This window comes from Leptonychotes weddellii, chromosome 9 (assembly GCF_054177405.1).
Source record: "Leptonychotes weddellii isolate Sample4059 chromosome 9, ASM5417740v2, whole genome shotgun sequence".
Classification (NCBI taxonomy): Eukaryota; Metazoa; Chordata; class Mammalia; order Carnivora; family Phocidae; genus Leptonychotes; species Leptonychotes weddellii.
In genome coordinates this window covers 79,917,718-79,933,246 of record NC_138377.1, presented here as the reverse complement: position 1 = coordinate 79,933,246, position 15,529 = coordinate 79,917,718, and the positions used below count along the sequence as shown (strand labels likewise).

Here is a 15,529-nt window from a genome sequence, read left to right as displayed (position 1 = left end):
CAGGGCGCAGCGGCGGCCGCGGATCGAGCCCGGGGCGCGGCGAGAGGCGGTGGGAGCCGGCGGCCGCTCGGCATCATGCGGCGAGGAGGGCTGCTGGAGGTCGTCCTGGGATTTATCGTGCTCTTAGCGTCCTACACGAGCCATGGGGCGGACGCCAATTTGGAGGCTGGGAACGTGAAGGAAACCAGAGCCAGCCGGGCCAAGAGAAGAGGCGGCGGCGGACACGACGCTCTTAAAGGGTAATGGAACGGGCCAGCTCCTTTGGTGTGGGTCTCCCCTCCTTCTTCTCCCGAGTATCAAGATCCGGAGGGAACTGACAGGGTCGATTCTCCACACCAGAAGGATCCTTGACAAGATCTCCTGGGGGCACCTTAGAAGTGCAGGGGGTGTCCAGCCCTCGCCCCGTTCGAGGCTAAACCACTTTGCTTCTGCTCTTTAAAGATTTCTGCTTTAGAGGCGATGTCATGGTTAAAAGGAATCTTGGGCCATTGTCGCGGCCGATTTTTGGAGGCGAGAAGGATTCTTTGAGGAAGAAGGGGAGGAGCTGCGACTGAGAGACGGAGAGAAGCCCGTTCCTTTCCCTTCTTACCAATTCCGGTTGTGTTCAGGGGAAAGTGCTTGCCTTGTGGGCACCTTTGCAGATGCTCTCTTGGTAAGGGGGCAAGGAAAGAAAGGAATTCTAATGACAGGGTCAGGGAAGACACTGTCAAGGGTTGGCTCTCCTCTGAGTTATGCTTACTAAAATTAGGGACTGAGTTTTCGGGTTGATAGTGCCTTTCCGATGTCTACCCTGGAGGCAGAGCAGGGCAAATTTTTGGAGAACTTGGGTTCTTTCAGATTGTAAGGGGCTCTTCATTTCATTGGGGCAGTAATGCTTCTGTGGCCGGCCTTAAAGTGGTGTTTTTAACCAGTGGTTTATGTGTTATGTACATGCAATTGAGCATTTCACTGGCTTCCTAAGTCCCTATTACAGGACATGTTTCAGCAGGAAATATTTAAATTAGGCAGGTTGACTGTATAAGGACTGTCAGTTCCCTGAATTGAAGAAGGGTGGGAATACATTTTCCTTAAAATTGTTCAGATTAAAAGAAAAATCTGTCTTTGTAAGATTGTTTAAATTCAAGTCTCCATAGAAGCTTACTAAAATGATCCATTTTATCTCCTTGGAGGAGTCTGTTAAATGAGCCCAGACAGTATGCGTACACAGACATTTTCTATTACGTTCTTTTCATTCTCATTGTTGCTCCTTTTTGAGTAGTTCTGTAGCTTGATTATATGATCTTGAGACACCAGGTGATGGTGTCCAGTCCGATTTTGTGGCTGAACATTTCCTTTATTCCTTTTTGTTATGGGCTGTTTTAACTATATATATGGAGTAAAATTTGTGTTTGTATGTCCCAGGTACAGGAAGAAAAAGTGCAGTAAACTGAATGGACCAGTTTTTGAGTCTTGGTCTAGACCAGGGGAGGGACAAGGTGATGGTCAGGGCCAAGCGCTTGGGCTGTGGTAAAATATGCATGATTTTCTGGCCCCAGGAAATAGTTATGATTAATTTAGTTCCATCTTGGCCTTTGTGGAAAATAAATCCAGGACTCCAACAGTGTTGGAAAGGAAATTTGCTTATCATGTTAAGCCTGATTCTGATCAGGCAGCAGACATTCATTGCTGTGTGCAAGGCCCATGCAAGCAAGTTCAACAGATGAACTGAAACTCTGATTTTCATATGTTCTTCAAAGGACCTGAGTTAGTCTAACATTTTTCCTTAAAAAATATGTATTTCTGTTATATATATTATCTTAATAGCTAAGCTTGATGGCATTGCTACTATAGAAAGAGAGGAAGGGGGTTTAATTTTGGGAATGAAAGTCTGCAGGGAGATGTTAGGCCCCTCCAGACATTTGTCTCATCTCTATGTGCTATCACCAACCAGTGTTGTTTTCTTTGGAGGCACCAACTCAATGTGAAAACAGAAACTAAGCTTTACTTTGTTGCTTAAGAGAATGTCCCTCGTTTTACTCACACCAGCACTTATTTCTCTTGGGTTTTACTTTTTTAATGATTATAGGGAAACACCTCGCAGTGTTCCTCATAGTTTTTGGTCACTAACATAGACGTTATGCTATTGCAAACTATTCATAAAGCCTTCCTAAAAAGGTGTTATTAGTAGAACAGTAATTATGAGTATGCCTCACTCTCACATTATCTGTAAGATTTTACATATATATAAAAATTTAAAAAATAATTATAATTAACATTTACAGTGTAATATATCACATACTAATATAATAATGAACCCTCATAATATAAATTTTTATTTTTAGAGTTCTCATATAAGGTTATATATATACATATACATATGTATATTTGGGGAGGTAAAAATAATAATTTAAAAGGACATGCAATTAAAAAAATTTCTCTCTTATCTCTCAGACACCATTTTCGTGTATATTTTTGTAGATCTATTATAAGCATATGCATGTGCAAATATATATACATAATATATACATGTGTATGTATAGGTATAGTGTGTTCCTATTTAATACATACAATATACTGTACATGCTGTTCTAAACCTTGCTCACTTCTGTATATCTTTCGTGCATCCATCTGTTAATTCATATGGATGTACCTTGTGCATTCTCTTGTGTATAGGATCCCATAACGTGGCTAGAATAGTTCCCTAATGATGGCTCTCTCGATATATTAATTTTTTTTTTTGGTACTCCCAAATTCTACCCGCCTGTGTGTGTACATGCGCAAATTTATATGTGGCACAAATTAATAAAAGTAGAATCTCTGCATAAAAGGTTTTCCCATAGATTTTAAACAAGTACCAATTCTGATTTTGAATTTGAATAGCATTTAAAAGGTATTCTCTCTGCTTATTGCTATTACAGTGTCACATGAATAAGTCTTTTAACCATGCCCTGCTGTATAAATCATCAGGAAAAGCAGTTGTGTGTAACATTTTTCCAGTTATTGCTTAAAATTTCTATTTTTGCTAGTTAAAATATTACCAGCTTCAAAACTAACCTCTTTGACTACAGTAAAACCTGTTTACCATTTTGATGGAAATGCACGGTTTAATGACGTGAGAGTGATTTGTAACCCCAAGTCTGCCTGATGCCCAGTTGGTGGCAGCAGCTTTCAGCACCTCACTAATATTTCCCCGTGCACTGGTCTCGTCTCTTCCACAAATACTGCCTTCTCGTCTTTCTCTGATGTGACAGGTGACTAACTGCAGAGTTTGCCTTGGTATTCTTCTTGGGATATATATATTCCTTTCCTGTTAGCGCCCCTGCTTCATAGACTAGGGACTTGCCTCGTTTTTTCCTCTCCGGGAGTGTAGTCCTAGCTTGTCTTCTTCTCCTCCCATCCTGTTGCAGGTGTTTTTTTTTTCCCTTCCCACTGGGCAGCAGAAGTTGTTCCACAGTGGAAATTTAAGCATCCTCAAGTTTCTTCCCAGCTTTCGCTGTGTTTTCTTAGACTAAATTGCCAATTTCTGTTTTTACAGGAAATCCTTTTTTTTATGGAATGAGTGTGGTCCCCATTCACTCTGCAAAAATTGCATTTTTCTCTATTTTGAAATGAGAATTTTGCAAGTTTAAAAAATGTTTTCAAATAATAAATGTATAGTAGTTTTCCTTTGACTGGGCACTGCTTAACATGTGTGAAATGACTTTATGAGAAATAATAAAATCCTAGCTTTATTGTTCAAATTTCGGTTCACAGGAATTTTTCTCAGCTAAATTCTTAACTTCTGTGACTGGGCAAAAAGTGTGGGAGACAATTCAATTAAGAAAAAAAACAACACAGCTCTGCTTGAATAGCAGTAGTTAGGAACCATTTATTTAAGATTCCTTATTGCCTTAGCTCTCAAATAAGGAAATATTACAGTTTCCTGTCACAGGGAAAAAATTCTTTAGAGTGAAACCCCTTTTCCCCAGATCTCTGATAAGATGGATTGAGAATTTCTATCCTTGTTGCCTGGTTTATAAGTGTATGAGATGGGGTGTATTTCACACAATTTGTGCCCTTGTGCATGATTTTCTTTTTGGTCTTTGTTTATTTGTTTATTTTTTCCAGAGGTCTTGTTACCAGAAAAATACACATGGAACAGTTCATACACAGGTTAGATTATGTGACGGCAAGCTCCAAGGGATTAATTACACAGAAGCCTGTTATTAAAATAAAGAACTTGAACAGGGAACACAGAAAAAGTTCTGTAGAGTTTATGAAGTCCATTTATTTTACAAAGAGGACTTTAAGACTTCATCTGAAGTCAGGTAGGTTAATAATTAAATATGGGGAAAAGACTCCCGCAGTGGTATGGTTTGTCCTTGTATTTAGTGAAAAGATTAGGCTAAAATATTGCAGTATCATTTAAAAAAAAGATATTCTTTTTTTAAAAAAGATTTTATTTATTTATCAGAGAGCGAGCCGCGAGCATGTGTGAGTGAGTGGGGAAAGGAGCAGAGGGAGAGGGAGAAGCAGACTCCCTACTGAGCAGAGAGCCTGAGGCAGGGCTGGACCTCAGGACCCCAAGATCATGACTTGAGCTGAAGACAGATACTCAACTGACTGAGCCACCCAGGTGCCACCCCCCCCGCCAAGATATTCTTAAATAGAAGTTTTTAGCAATTGCACATTTTAAATGAGAAGATGGAGACAAAATACTTATTTATGTGACTCACTTTCTAGCATTTAAGACATAGATGTTGTTTACAAAATGCCTAAGCTGTTGGTATCACAAATTAATTAAAACATACATCAGCCTACAGTGAGATGAAGTTGAAGCTGATGGAAATGGAAGCACAGACATCCCTCCAAGCTTATTAGGAATTTTAAAGAACATTGAAACATTCCTTTGTTGTCTTGTGTAGCTGATGATTAAAAAGATTAGAGTATTATGCCAATGACGCTTATCAAGCAAAATACTGAACTAGTTATTAGGATATTTACAGAGAGTTTGTTTGCTTTTTCTTTCAACAAACCAAACAACTTTGCCTTTGTTTATAATGTGAAAATAAGATTTTAAATATTTTCTCAAAATAGAAATAAACTACATTAACAATTTTTTAGCTTCTAGAAACTAACCCAACAAATGGGCCTATTCAAGCAACTTAGAATTTTTTTTCCATGAAATTTTTTTAAGAAAGCTGAAATCAATTAATATATCAGGCCTGAATTATATGGCAGGCCTTGTTAAGTTTGATTTTCCCATTAGATTACAAAATCATCAAAGGCAGGAATCCTATCAAAAGCATTTTAACACTAACTGATCATTAGATGGGATTTCAAAGAGTTCATTAATTCAGGAAGCCTTGATTGAATGCCAGCCTGAATTTAGCTCTGTGGAATGCCAGAGACATCCAGCCTGTAGCCTGGGGGGAGCTTCATATTTGGTAAGAGAATCAGATGCATCCTGGGAACCAGGAGTCAATGGAAAGGTAGCAGACGGCATGGGGTGCAGGATTAAGGAAGAACAAATAACAACAATAATTGTAGCAGCAATAGGTAACTTTTAGATGACATTTATGTGCCAGGTACTGCTGTCAGTGTTTTAGATATGATAACTCATTTGATGCTCAAAACACCTCTATGGGATGGGTCTTTTATTAGCTCTTACAGCTGTAAGAACTGAGGTGCACAAAGGTTAAGTTTTAAGGACAAATTCTTAATATTAAATTTTCTTTCTCCATTAATTTTAGTTATGGTTTTGATTTTTCATTTCAAAATACAGGACTAAGACTTTGGTAAAATTCCACTTAAAATTCCTAATATTCCTTCGTGTTCGTTCACACATCCCAAGTATGGCTAATAATATGCTAATATTTATCAAACAAGAAATTTTCTCTAGCATTTCTACAAAGACACTAATAAAACACAGAAAGAATTGGAGGATGTCAGAGTTGGTGGGGTCTTTGGATGGCACATATATTATGTTTTAGTATTATATCTTGAACTTTCACCGGGGGGGGGCAGGTAACCATCACAGGTACTTCTGCATTGCCCATGTCTCTGAGTGGGACACTTTTCCTCATGATGTCATTCAGAATCTCTTGTTCTCATGTCCTGGGTGAAAACTTTCTCTCAGACTAGAGTTGCAAGAGATGTTTCTCTTTTCAGGGGAAACTGGTATGTGTGTTAAATTTTTACCAACATGACAAGTTATTTAATTCTTCCTGTTTCATTTTTTACCTTGGCCACTTTTGTAAGCTCAGAGCCCTTAATATAATGTAATTTTTACATTAAATTGCAATAAAAATGGTAAAGATTAGCAAGCTCTGATATATCACTCAGTATTACATTTTACATACATTAATTCATTTAATGTATAACTTCTTTATGAGAAAGATTATACCTACTTGTCCATTTAATACATGAGGAGACTGAGGGATGCAGAGTTTCAGTAATTCCTCCAGGGACATATACTAGTAAGCGTTGAGAAATCTGGCCTCATAGTCTGTGCTTTTAACCAGTCTATCTTGCTGCTTCCCAGTTATAATAAATCTTGTACCTGTTAAGTTTATTTCTTTCTCCATATACTCTTGGTATCTTCATTTCCCAAGAATCTTCTCCCATCACTGCTATGGGAAAGACTCAACATCTTTTGAAGGTAAATGCAGTCACATGACAAGGGGAAGCCTCACTGTGGGAACAGGATTCTTCAGAAAAGACTTTACAGTGAAAGTCTATCAGGGTTGTCAAACTGTGGAGCAAGCTGCCTGTTCTTGTAAATGAGATTTTATTGAATCAAAGCCATGCCCATTGGTTTATGTATTACCTACTTCTGCTTTCATACTGCAGTGGCAGAGTGGAGTAGTTGAGACAAAGTAGAGCTGGAGAAACTGAATTATTTGCTACTTGGCCCTTTACAGGAAAAGTTTGCCGATCTCTGGTCTATGTGATAAATTAAGTGACCATCTACTGGGGCTGAGAACTTTTTGAAGACAGAGTTCATGTTTTATTTATCACTAGGGATACTGAGGAACTGGGCACATGGTAAGTGTTCAATAGACAATTTTTGATTGACCAATTTTGCTTGGGTAAGGCGAATGATATAAATTAGAGCTTGGAGGAAATAGAGGAGAGAAATAAGGAAAACTTTGAGTGGAAAAAGCATGAAGTGAAAAGTGTGAAGGCATTCAGAGACACTGAGTACAGTTGGGTGGGGTTTGCACTGCACAACTTCAAGGGGAACAGTTCATAATGTAGCCTAGAAATGTAGTGTCCCCTGGAGTTGTGCAGTATGCAGCTGTGTGTGCCTGTCCATAGATTGTGACACTGTTAGGGGTGGGAGAGAGACCGAAGGACACAGAACATTACTATCTGATTGTTGTGAAAGGTGAGGATGATGAAAAGGATTCTAAGATGGGAACATATCAGACCTTTGCAGTTCTGGGGAAAGGTGTGTGGTTTAGAGGGTAAGGAGGCCAGAGGCAGGGAGATTGGGAGGCTAATAGAGGAGTCAGGGTGAGAGTGGATGGTGACCTTGAGCAGTGGAGGGGGTGAAGAGGAGGCTCAAGTAGTGTTCCAGAAGTAACACGAGCAGCACTTGACCACTTAGTTGGTCAAGAGGAGAGGCAAACGGGAGGGCACACCTAGGATGTACACCTCCATGTACCTTAAACCTTATTATACGGAAAAACATTATAGCACCATGAATGAGAAACTGAAGAGAAACAAACCATTCCTAGTCCCTCTACTACCAGGAAGCAAGCTATTTTCATTTGTGAGTGTTTTGCTTTTCTTATTGTTACATAACGTATTACCCCAAACTTAGTGGCTTAAAACAACAACAATTTTATTATTTCTTATCATTCTGCAGGCCAGGAGTTTGGACAGGGCACAGTGGGGAATCTTGTCTCTGCTTTCTACAATGTCTGATGGGGCTGGAGTGAGTAAGATGACTGCTTCACGTGTATTTCTGGTTCCATGGACTGGCGCCTGCAGCCATGTTTACTTTGGTGTGGTTAATCTAAATGGATGGACAGAGCAGGGGAATAAAGGAAGCAAAGAGCCACTTGTCAGGCTCTGCTGGGTGCTTTCCAGGTTTTAAAGCTCTCCTTTGCAGTCTCCTGCCTGGGCTTGTCCCTGGGGTTAGAGCCACTGTGTGTGTTTTTTCAAATGGAGAAACTGAGCCCCAGGTACAGCTACCAGGTCTTGCTCAGGGTGAGTGTCTATTGGAGCACGATTTTGAACAATAGCCTCTTGACACCTGGTCACATGCTTTAACCCCATATGTTGACTACAGAACTGACTTGAATGGCTGAGGGCTAGCTGGAAGGGCTCAAATGGGCTCATGTGTTATCAGTGTTGGTTGGGTTTCTCGGTTCTCTGTATGGTCTCAGATTGTCTCCCTCTCCACGTGGCCTCCCCATAAGGACTCTCCAGCAGTATAGCCACACTTTTTACAGTATACCTCAGGATCCCAAGAGCACAAAAGTGGAAGCTACCAGACTTTCTTCAAACATAGCCTGGAGTGGTATGACCTGGAATTCCATGCAAGTCACAGGCTGTCCAGATTTAAGGGAATGGACTCATAAACCCTACCTCTTGATGTGTGGAGCAGCATGTGTCTGCAGGGAGGGGAGGCATTTTGGGGGGACATCTTTGGAGACTAGCTACCACAGTAAGGGGTTAGTTTTTTGAGAAGGATAATCAGATGTTTTAATCCTACCTTGATCCTGTCAGATCGACTTCCACATTGAAGCTGCTGCATTGTATTTTGCTACTGTAACTTCAGAATGAAAAATGCAACATGAACAATGTGTCTTCACGATCTGCTAGATTAATGTTAAGGACACTGTTCTTAACTTGTCCACGGTTCTGCATTTAAAGGACTCGCAAACCCCATGAATAAGCTTATAGTCCCTAATAAACCGGGAAATTTTGTTTTTTCACATATAAGAATTATAAAACACCTAACGTTCCCCCCCTTTTCCCTTTAGCTTCTAAGACAGGGACCAGTTTAATGCACAGTCACTTTAATTTATTAACTTAAATACTTGGTGTGTTTTGCCTTCCTTCTGTATGGGATTTTGCTTTCAACTTCTATTAATAGCTTCATATTTATATATCTGTTGGTGTAATTTGCCTCAAAAACATTTGGGGGGGAATCGGGGATTATAATTGATCAATAAAAATAGATATGCAATTGCCCATAGTTGGTATTGTAGTTAACTGAACTCTGTTATTTCTGCCATATATGGAGTAGCCACATTGTTAATAGGATAAAACTGGATTAGGAATACAGTCAAAGTTGGACTGCTCTATTATAACAAATCCTAGTTTTAAGTTCTTGTGACTTTACCACTTTCTCAAGTGGCTTTTTTTTGTTGTTGTTGAAATTATCACTGAGTCTATTTATTCAGCCCTTCAGGGCGGAAGGGAGAGACAAAAATTTCCCTCTGTCCGCCATTCCCATCCGGAGATGTATTCCAGACGGCAAGCAGGCTCTGAGTTAGGAGAGCTGCTCCATTAGACAAGTGATTTGGTTCAGTGTTTTGAAGGGTTGTGAATTCCTAGACCATCAGTCATACTTACATTCATATATAAGTATCCAAACACATCTAAGTCCAAATATAGTCCAACCATTTTATGATGTTGGTGTTGGGAGACAGGATTTATGGGGGCCCTATGGACACATTATGTCTACTGTTAAGTTCGTGGTTTTGAAGTGAAGTATAGGAATATCTCTATTAATCAAGGGAATGTATTCCAGGGACAGGGTTTTGTTTTTCTATTTCTTCTCCTTTTCCTCCTTCCTCTTCCTCTTTTTCTTCTTTCTCATCACCATTTTCTCCTCCTTCTTCCATCATCATCAGCTCATGTTGCTTCTTTTTGCAAGTAACTTTCAATAACTTCTGAAGTTATAAATAAAATTCTGAGCTATAAACAAAATAGGGATGATAGGAATACCAAATAAGAGTTAAGACATTAAGCAAAATAAATTCTAAGTAAAATGTTAAATTTTTACTTGGCAGTCTCAGGATGTTGGAAAAGAAGAGTGGAGATAAGGATTTTGTTAAGAGAGGGAAGGAGGAAAAGGAGGTAGGAGGAGAGAATTGGGAGAAAGTTCTAGGGTGGAGAGTCTTATCAACCAGGGATCTGGGCGGGGGGAGGGACAGAGCAGGTGCTGGGTCCTGACAGATACAAATGACTACCCCCTTTCTCCAGGTGACCTATGGCCTTAACTAGCCTCTTCAGGGAACAGGGCTTTTGGAGGAGTCAGGGCACAAAGAAAGACACTTGGATGTCAAAAAAGATTCCTACAAAAACATTTAGAGGGATGCACTGGAAAAGCAGGTGAATCCATCATGTGTGATGAACCTGTGTAAATGGTGCTGTGTGAAGTTTGGTGCATCCCCCTCTTCCCATGGGGGGTGACTTGATGAATAACTTTTAAAGTTCTTCTTTCTTGAAATTTTTTTTTTGCATATGTAATCATGACTCAGATCTTCCTTTATAGTCAGACCATCTATCTTTACAAAAATGTTATAAATTAGCGTTATAGTGGGACAGACTTCAGAAACTTACAGATGCTGAAACCAAGGCCCAGAGAAAGTTCATTAAAAAGTGCTCAAGGTACTTATTTTCTTCCACTCTGTGGAAGCTGAGCCACACACAGTGACAAAAGACAATTTAAGGAGAAGTGTGTCATTGGGCACCAGATTCTCTCTCCTCTTTGTCTTCGTTTCTTGGAAAGGGTGACTGGTATCTCTAAGTCCTCACTTGTGCTTCGAATAAGCAAACCTCCTGTACCACATGGGCATGGACATTTGTCTTGTTCTTGTTTATTTGGCCTTAGGCAGTGCCATCGGTTGCTCAGTGGTCAACCCTGATAGGAAGCGGGGCACTAGAGTTTTAGCTCTTCAGTGCTACCTTGGTATCCATGGAAGCCTCCATATTAGGTGTGGTTGAGTAGGATGGGGCTTTCCAAGTTAGAGTAGCGGGGAGGGGGTGGGAGAATGAGAAGGGAGACTCTTCCTCTGGAAGTCCGAAGAGTAACATCCCCTCCCACCACCACTACCACTGCACTTACACTTGTAATTGACAATTAGAGTGTCAAATGTCCTGGGACGGGCCATGGCAATTCTAAGTGTGGAAGCTCAGATTCTTATCTTGTAATAGCCTGACTCAGTTATCCACACTCCTAATTTATACATTTAGATTCCATGTAAGAAGCCTGCCAATGAGGAAAAAATATCTTAAATTCTTGTCTTTTCTTCCATATCATCTATCTCAATAATTTTGTAGAACATCTGCCTAATCCAAATGACAACTATTTATTGAGCATTAACTGTGTTTGAATTGGACCTAATGTTTAACTCCCCGAACGATCACCCCATCTCAAGTCTGAAATGATTATATTCTTTCCAATGGTTCTAGGCAGAGCTACACTTGGAGAATCTTTCTCTCCTTTTACGGATGGGGTTGATGTCCAAGGTGATGTGGACAAGTGCTTTGGAAGGAGGGACTTGATATGCAGCGTTCAAGCCGACAGACGGTTTTTAATCTTTCACGGGCTGCTGCTTCACACCCCAGAGGTGAGGCCACTGACCTCAAGTTTGCAAGTTTTATATCCCCTTACCACCCTGTGAGCTCTGTACTCCCCAGGGCCACATAGTTGCTGTTTTAGTTGGAATCTGAGAAAGTGTCTGAACATTTCCTGAAGAGTTGGCTAGGAGTGATTTGGCAGTCTAGTCGTAAGAACCTGGAGCGAGTGACTGGGGTATACGTTATACTTCCCTCACACTGTTTCCTATTTGAGCCTGGTTGTGGGTAGTTGGGTCCAGTGCTGTTGCTTGTGAGACTATATTTTAAAGGGCCGAGGTGTCATTTTCAAGGAACACTAATAACAATTGGCCATGTTTTTAGGGAGGCTTGGAAGTGTGGACACAGACCTGCCTGGAGGCAAATCCTGGCTCCACCACCTGTTAGGAAGGAACCTCAGACAATTGGTTTGACCTGTTTGACTGTCAGTTTCTCCACTTGTAAAGTGAGATTATAATACTCACCTCTTTGGGTTGTTCTAGGATTCAAGGAGATAATACATTTCAAGTTGCTAGTATAGCGCCTGAGGTGTTTAGCTATGGTAATGAGGATGACTAGAATTCTGTTAGGGATAAGGATAAAGAGGGGCTGGAGTCATACAAAGAAGGCGGATTTTTTTGGCCAAAGCAAAAAGTTAGATAACCGTTAGCATCTGGGGACCTCTTTCTCAACCTCATTTTGGAACCGATTATTTTCAGAAACAGAGGGAGCAAACTTGAACTGCAAACATTTAAAACATATAATTTTAATGGAAACTCACTTTGTCTGTGGAGATCTGGTTATACCTAAAGACAGTGTGCTGATAAGGCCTTAATTTTTCAATTTCTCCTTCCTTGAAATTGTGTTATCTTTATTGGGAAATAAACTTACTGAGTGTAATTCCTTATCAATACACCCTGTCAACTCCTCCAGAGAAGTTTGTATTTTTTTACTGGGAGCTCTGGCAAACAGGACTTGTCTCCTTCTTGCTGGTCCCTTCTGTTGGCCCTGCTCCTATCACTGTGCCCATCACTGTGGCCAAAGAAATGGGGCACTTGGGTGGCCAGGCCTGAGTCATGTGGAATGGGTTTTAAGAAGTAGAGGGGTGCTAGGTGGTTAAGCACAGTATCTGCACCCAAACTGAGAAAGCTCCCTTCCATAGACCCAGAACTCCTTCAACTCACTCTGTCATTACTGTTCCCTCTGGGTGCTTTGTGGGCAGGCCATCTTACGTGATTTGGGGCTAGGCTGACTCAGATTGGCCACCTCTGAGAAGAGCCATGGCCTTTGCTCTCCAACTGAGCATTCCCTTCCTTTGGCTTCATGCCCTGCAGCAACGTAATGCTCATTCAGTACAAAGGATTCTTATTTGTTGTTGTTTTTCTTCTGTGTCCAATTTCTCTTGAGAAATTGAAAATCTTATTTTTTCATTTTCTTTTAATGATTCCCATTTCGATTCTAAGGAGAATTGACTTTTAAGAGATATTACTATTGAGCATCTGGGAAAGTAGAACAAAAACATACATTATCTTAATATAGGCAGTGCTTTGGTAGAGTTCCTATACCCTGAATCCTTACATACCAACCTCTTGTTAACTGATTGGCAGTAAACCCTAGGAAGCTGTGGTTGCTTCATGTTCATTCACAGGCTATAAAAATCAGAGTACCTTAAATAAGGAATGGTTTAAACAGATAATAGTTATTTTTCTGTTTGTCATTAAAAATGTTCAATTTACCTAATATCTCTCATCTCTTTGGGGTAAGTCACACCATCACCAATACAATCATGGTTTATAAAAACAAAAACAAAAATATAAAAACAAATGAATAAACAACCAGGTACTTTTTCTGCTCTATTAACTTCCCAGAAAAGAAAGAAACCCCAATTAATGAAATAAACTTTTCTTTTTATTCTTTTGAAAACCTTTCAGGAATTTTACAAGAATATGTGAGCCATTTTTTCCTTCTTTTTTTTTGGTCAGCAGTTCTGACTTTGTGTAGACATTTTTTAACATCTTACAGTTCTACAAAACAGACTAAAATGGGGATATTTTTCTTATTTTTGAGGGTTCTTTATTTTTTTTTTATTTTTTTTAAAGATTATTTATTTATTTATTTATTTGAGAGAGAGAGAGAGAGAGCACATGAGAGTGGAGAGGGTCAGAGGGAGAAGCAGACTCCCCGCCGAGCAGGGAGCCCGATGCGGGACTCGATCCCGGGACTCCAGGATCATGACCTGAGCCGAAGGCAGTCGCTTAACCAACTGAGCCACCCAGGCGCCCTTTTGTATTTAAAAAGATTTTGTATTGGGATGCCTGGGTGGCTCAGTGGGTTGGGCGTCTGCCTTCGGCTCGGGTCATGATCCTAGGGTCCTGGGATCGAGTCCTGCATCAGGCTCCTTGCTCAGCTGGGAGGCTGCTTCTCCCTCTGCCTACCGCTCCCCCCCTGCTTGTGCTCTTTCTCTGATAAATAAATAAAATCTTTAAAAAAAAAAAAAAAAAGGGGAGACGAACCATGAGAGACGATGGGCTCTGAAAAACAAACTGAGGGTTCTAGAGGGGAGGGGGTTGGGAGGATGGGTTAGCCTGGTGATGGGTATTAAAGAGGGCACATTCTGCATGGAGCACTGGGTGTTATGCACAAACAATGAATCATGGAACACTACATCAAAAACTAATGATGTAATGTATGGTGATTAACATAACAATAAAAAATTTAAAAAAAATTAAAAAAAAGCTGGAGGCAGACGCTTAAACGACTGAGCCATTCAGGAGCCCCTAGACAACAGAGTCTAATTTGACCTTGGATGAGCTCTGCTTCTTTGTGTTTGGACCCCTCCTTGAAAATAGGTTGTTTAACACACATTCTCACATTTTGAGGAGTCAGAAAACATACCAGGATTCCTTGCTAAATGATTTTCTCCTGCTTCATATTTCCCATGACTATAAGAATTCTTCCATTTGTGAGCAGAAAAGCCAACATTCAGCCCTTTGATGGATCAGATACAAATTAATCCCTTTTCCCTCAAACTGTTTGTTAACTGATGGGTTTATGTTGGGCATAAGGAAAGACAAGGTATACTTATGAAAATGGATCATGTCAAAAAGCAGTTGTAATGCCCAAGGAAACCCATCCCCCGGGCTAACATGCTAAGTTATTTGCATGAGTGTGGTTAAGTCTTTTGTTCTTGGATTCCTTGTCTAATGAACATTAACTTTCTTTAGTAGCTGCATAGAAACATTTTGGTTAGTTCTTCCTGCTTGGTTAAGATGATAAACATCTTGGGATTGGACTGTTATTATTTCCAAATGGGGTTCCCCTTCCCACTCAAGAATGTTGAGTTGCATAACAGATAAAAGTGAGTCTTCAAGTCAATGAAAAAAGAAAACAACGTGTGTTGTTATAGTGGTGTTGTAGGACAGGATGGTTATCAGAATGAACTAGACCACATGCTGCTGTGAAGTTGTTGTTTTAACTTTTTAATATGGAGAATTTCAAATATAGACAAAACTAGGGAGAATAATGCCTTGAAGCTCCAGGTTTTGCCCTTATCAGTTAATGGTCAATCTTATTTTATCCACTTCTTTCCCCTGCCATTACTTTGAAATAAACCCATGAAAAACTATTTAATTTGTTGTGAACATCTCACTATGTACCTTTTTTTTTTAACTTTATTTTATTATGTTATGTTAATCACCACACATTACATCATTAGTTTTTGATGTAGTGTTCCATGATTCATTGTTTGCGTATAACACCCAGTGCTCCATTCAATATGTGCCCTCTTTAATACCCATCACCAGGCTAACCCATCTCCCCACCCCCCTCCCTCTACAACCCTCAGTTTGTTTTTCAGAGTCCATAGTCTCTCATGGTTCGTCTCCCCCTCCGATTCCCCCCCCTTCATTTTTCCCTTCCTACTATCTTCTCTCTCTCTCTTTTTTAAACATATAATGTATTATTTATTTCAGAGGTAAAGGTCTGTGATTCA

At 40.1% G+C, this 15,529-nt stretch overlaps 1 protein-coding gene across 3 annotated transcripts in view; it reads left to right on the top strand.

Moving 5' to 3' along the window:
• Positions 1-75: 75 nt before the first annotated feature.
• The window catches only part of FBN1 (fibrillin 1), a 218,550-nt gene continuing 203,096 nt past the window's right edge, over positions 76-15,529 (top strand). For 2 of the 3 annotated variants that reach the window (XM_081831045.1, XM_081831044.1), the window contains exon 1: positions 76-239. In XM_081831045.1, the coding sequence (XP_081687171.1) occupies positions 76-239 (164 nt within the window). Of the gene's footprint in view, positions 240-1,814; positions 6,953-15,529 lie in introns of those variants that run through there. The other variant, XM_081831046.1, reaches the window with a different exon arrangement.